This window comes from Gordionus sp. m RMFG-2023, chromosome 3, assembly GCF_954871325.1.
Source record: "Gordionus sp. m RMFG-2023 chromosome 3, tfGorSpeb1-WG-v2, whole genome shotgun sequence".
In the NCBI taxonomy this organism is placed as follows: Eukaryota; Metazoa; Nematomorpha; class Gordioida; order Chordodea; family Parachordodidae; genus Gordionus; species Gordionus sp. m RMFG-2023.
In genome coordinates this window covers 639,336-644,783 of record NC_088777.1, presented here as the reverse complement: position 1 = coordinate 644,783, position 5,448 = coordinate 639,336, and the positions used below count along the sequence as shown (strand labels likewise).

The window sequence follows — 5,448 nt, the reverse complement described above, 5'->3', positions numbered from 1 at the left end:
TTGAATTTTGTTCATTTATCATTTGGATAGGCACTACCAAATATATTTATAATATATATATGAAAAATCCTGATTGGAAAGCCTCTATGGCCTAGTAGGCAAGAGCTTGGCTTACTTATCTCATGGTTTCGGGTTCGAATCCCGGGAATGGTTATGTTTTTTTTCTTAATCTAACTTGGTGGTTCATCCTTGGAGGGATGATATATAGAAGGCCGGACTCGACCACGTGATTCCGTTATATTAAATAATATGGGTCTTATTACATTTTAATAAATTTTGGTCGGTATTTAGAATATTTCCATACATTCACTTGGTAGTTAAACATCATAACCTTTATAAAAATGCATGATAAAATTAATTTAAATCGCAGATTTTTATCGGTTGATTTCTTTGAGTAAAAATCAATTTAAATGACGATTTTAATCAGATATTTTTATAAAAATCAATTATAATTACGATTATAATCAGATATTTTTATTAAAATCAATTAAAATTACGATTTTAATCAAATATTTTTATAAAAATTATGATTCAATACAAATTTTCGTTTTTTGAAATTATTAATTTTTCAAAGTAAAAAACATTTTACAATATCTCATACATACTGCGCTAAATTTAATTATTACAAATGATTTTATAAAAGATCAATGTCAATCTACATATAATTTTTTGATATAATTAGACATTATAAAAAATTAAACTATTATAAAAATTTATTTTAATATAAATATATTCTAAAGAACCCTAAAATTTCAAAACTTTAGGAAATTATGAAACATGACCAAAATGTTCAATAAAAAAATTTTCAAGTATTGTAAATATATAATTCTTAGTCCTCCTATTAAATACTTCCCATTTGATTAATATAAATAAATGCCCATTTCTCATTATAATTGGTTAAATACAAATCAATATTGCTTATTTTTAACAGTAAATATTTCACAACTTTATAAACTTTACGCTAAAATTTATTAAATTTTCTTTATCCCACTAATTTTAAAATAATTATGAACTTTTGTAAATTCGAAAAAAAATGATTTAGGTCACCATTTTATCTTTAAATTTAAAGTTATTCATATTTTTTTTGATATAGGCCATAACATAATCTTATATGAAAATTTTAGTTAAATGAAAATAATATAACACTTGTTTTGACATTAAAATTCATATATATGGGAAAATATTAAATATTGATAATTTTATATGACAAAGTAAGATAGGGATGGAGCTTTGCCATGTGTGTTAAAGGAACTAAGAGGAATAAGAAAGTGATTCAAAGAAACACCTGTAATTTGCTTTTAGTATTTCAATTTTAGTTTTTTTTGTTTGCGGGAAAGGGACAATTTTCTTTCCCAATTAATTTTAAAAAATTTAAGGATAGGGAATTGGGGTTCCTCAAGACACCAAAGATTAAAGAGATAAAAAATAATAAAAAAAATTTAAGAGGGACATATATTTATTGCATTTTTTAATTTCTTGGAGTTTTACAAGAGGTCAGAATTTCTATTGAAGGGAAATGAGGTAACACATGACACATCCCAGACAGGCCTTTTACCGCCCAGCCAAAGACATGTCATCTGGGCGCTTACCATCCTTATCTAAAACACCGGCAGAGAATCAAAGATTTGCCGACCAACCTATTCAGAAAATCATAGCATAAAAAGAGGCCGCTGACTTTATGACAAAAAAAACAATGGCTATAAAATGGATCAACTTGCTTAATACAGACATAAAACAACCTAGCCAATGGCCACTTTAGTATTTCGTCAATTCAGATATTATAGAAAACTGTAAAATTTTAAAAAGTTACTTTTAGGGGAAGAGATATCATGTTTTGAATATTATAATTTTATATGAACACTAAAATTTTATGGCCCTATATATATAGAAAAAAATATTACACAAGCCTTAAGATTTTACTTATAGATAGCACATTTGGAAAGCTTTTAGCCAAATCTCGAAGCTCAAGCAATAATTTAATAGGGAAAATATTGAGTTAGCAGTTTTTAAAAAATCGGCTTAAAATGAGCCATTTAACAGCATTGGTACAAAGTGCCAAACAACCCTGGTCTCATTTAATCACCAGCATTCCCTAACTAACTTAAATGGAACCGTTTTTCCCCCAAAGTATAATGGCAGCTTTCACTTACAAATAGACAGGTTTCTTGATTACTCTTAAACACGATATTCTATCTCGTCTTCATCTTATATCAACATATTGGCAAGTCAAAGTTAATTGATGAATGTTGAAATGTTCATAATAAACCATTATAATATTTGTATTTCAAGAGGGGGGGGGGGTTATAATCTGGGCATGATGTCTTTAATTTATTTTACATGCTTAGTTTACATAAAATCCAAATTTGGGTTGATTGATCTTGGAAAGATATTTTTTGATTTACTTTAATTTATTTATCACAAGATTTTAAATCATTTTGTTTATCTAATCATGAATCTCATTATCATGAAATACCATAAGGTTGTTTGTTATCCTTCAGCAGTGCCTTTAATTTTGTTGTAATTTTTCAACAAGTTCATATAAAAAAAAACTTATTCATACTTAAAATTAAATTTTGGAAGATATCAATCAGACTTGGATCTTATAAAAATCTTGGATCAGAATTTTAAAAATATTTTGGATTTGGGTTGGATCTGAAAATATAGATTCCAATGCTGGGCTCTATATTTTACAGATTTATAAGAGGAATTGATTTTTCTCAGGTTCTTGTCTAAATCATAGATTTTTATATAAGGTTAACCTTATGCCAATCATGGAACCAATGGGAAGGAAAGGGAAAAATTTCACCAACCCCTCCCATTGCAAATTTGCCTATTCTCGTAAATATCATTAAGATAATAACCCCTCCCCCCATATACCCCCCTCTCTCCAAAAAATTTATACAAATATATCATTATAGGAAGAATTTGAAAGGAAAATTAATAAAAGTTTATAATTTTAAAATTTAAAAAAAATAGGAATTTATGAGGAAAAAAAGGATTTTATTAAAAAAAATCTGAAAAACCATTTTTATAAAAATTTAATATAGCCAAAGGCCTATAATAAGTGGACCTAAAGATCTCAATAAAATTTATGGAAAATAAATTCATCTAATAGTGCTTTTCACAACCTTGACAAAATCCTGGATATACCTATGCCTTAATGCAGAATGAATAGAGGTAATAACATTTATTTTCTACTTGTGAAAATAATTTTATTTGTATTATTATTAATGACCCCCTTAACCCTCAGAATGATTGAATTAAAATATGAATATATTAAATTTGCATTTTCAGGTTTAAATTAAAATTGGTTAATATATAATTATATATCTGGAGTAGAAATATCAAATTTTATTTATTAATTAATTATAGCTACAATATTAGAAAATATAATACTGATCTGATCAATAAGTGAAATATAAATATTCAAGATTCTAAATTATTTGATGAATGTAAATTTGAGGGCTGTGGAAATTGCATTTGATGTCTCATTATAAATTTATTAGTTGACACATGATGTGGGTTTATATTATAAGAGGTTGGCCTTGAGTTTTGGCCAGATACAAACATTCTAGGTTGATTTATATTTTGAGAATCTTTAAAAAAAAATTAACAAAATTTTAAATTATATCGTTAACTTGAAATTTGATGGGAATATAAATTTTGATTAGTATATGGTTTTAGAGATCCTATATTGTACAGATTAGAGTTTGAGGTGACTGGATTAGCCTGATAATTAAATTATATCATATAGATTGATAAAAATATTACTCTATTTAAAGATTTCATTTTATAATTAGGTGCTAATAAACAATATCTGTCAGGTGGTAAATTCAATCCAATATGTTCTTTAATAAGTGGTAAGGGGTTGGAATTTTTTGATTTAGCAGCATCAATCAAAATCTATATTATTTCTAAATTCTAATAATTGCAGCTATAGTAAAATACATTATTTGCTACAACTCTTTTGTCCTGATTTTTGGTTCTATCATTAAATGATAATTTAACATCCTCTATGTCAATATTTCTTTTATTGGCATGATTGGAGTAAACTTTCGCATCTTCTAACACATCGGTTGTATATTCTTTATCAAATTAACATCATATTATTTTAGATAATAAATATACTATATGTAAAATCTAACAATATATTAATAAGAGAAGGTTGATATTCATAAACTCCTAGTTCTTTTAACATATTTTTTATCGTAATTGCATCTTTAGGAATGTTCTCAACTTTTTCCTTATTTGCAGACATTTATAAGATTTTGGACACGCTAAAAATAGTAATATGTTATAATGGCTTCCATTGAAGCGAGGAATCATATGTGTATTATTGGATAAATGCTGTGAGAAAAAATAATAGTAAAACCATTGAGTAAAACTCTTGATATCTAAACCTTAAACTTTCGAACCTTGTCAAATAAACAACGTATCTTGAATGTTTTTTCTAAGATATTCTGAAATATTTTAAAATTTTATATATTAAATATTTTTTCTAAGTATTTAAGAATATTTGTTATAATTATCTTTTAATGGCATAAAGCACATTTTAAAATTTATGTTAGCGAAGAGGTGGGGGTAAATTTATTGAGGTATGAACCAAAATGTCCCCTCCGTACTTACAACAATGGGTGAGAGAGACCAAAAAGAAATTGGCCAATTTATTTTCTATCACATTAGATAAAGGTTGCTCTTAAATCATTTTTTTTTTATTTACGAATAAATAAAAATAGATAAGAAGATTTTTTAAAATTAATCGAACGTAAAAAAACGAACGCGCTCTATAAAAAGAGGGAACACGTTCACGTTTAAAATTTGTCAAAAATAAAAGAAATGTCGTTAATCACTTTTTCCAAAACTAACTAACTTCGATCACGAACGCGTCAAGACATTCGTATTTACTATTATATTATCATTTCAGCTCTCTTATCTAATTCAGAATTTCAGGATTAATTATTTGACCACACTACCCTCTCAGACTTTGTAAACAAAATAAATATAACTCTTAACCATTATGGCACATAATTTTTATAAACTTAACATAAAAATTCTTTACTATTTAAGATAATCAGCCTATTTCCAAAAATCCTCCATAGTAAGATATCCTTTTAAATAAAATATTTTGTCATAATGCATAGTTTCTGTCGTGGACTTGCATAATTTTTAATAGATAATTATAAGGCAACCGTCAATCAACAATGTAGAAGTCCATATTTAATATTTCAGTTGTAAAATTATAAATTGTAAATGTCCATTTTATTCATAAAAATATCTAATTAAGATTATAAATAGCTTCCATATTTTCTCCAACCCAAAATGCACACAAAGAAAACTCCATTGTTCTTCGCCAAACCCCATGTGTTTACTCCTTTCAACTCTCATCCTCAGGAAAAATTAATTCTCATGTCAGAAAATGACTGATATTTAGTATATTTTATTAAATTA

The 5,448-nt window shown here is 26.3% G+C and overlaps 1 protein-coding gene across 1 annotated transcript; it reads right to left on the bottom strand.

Moving 5' to 3' along the window:
• Positions 1-3,256: 3,256 nt before the first annotated feature.
• Positions 3,257-4,325, bottom strand: LOC135926613 (transcription initiation factor TFIID subunit 9B-like). Its single transcript, XM_065462540.1, has 5 exons — positions 4,129-4,325; positions 3,949-4,085; positions 3,772-3,903; positions 3,639-3,729; positions 3,257-3,596 (listed from the first exon to the last, which is right to left on the bottom strand). The coding sequence occupies exons 1-5, from the start codon at positions 4,256-4,258 to the stop codon at positions 3,427-3,429; spliced, it is 660 nt and encodes a 219-aa protein (XP_065318612.1). The 5' UTR covers positions 4,259-4,325; the 3' UTR covers positions 3,257-3,426.
• Between the last annotated feature and the right edge of the window lie 1,123 nt (positions 4,326-5,448).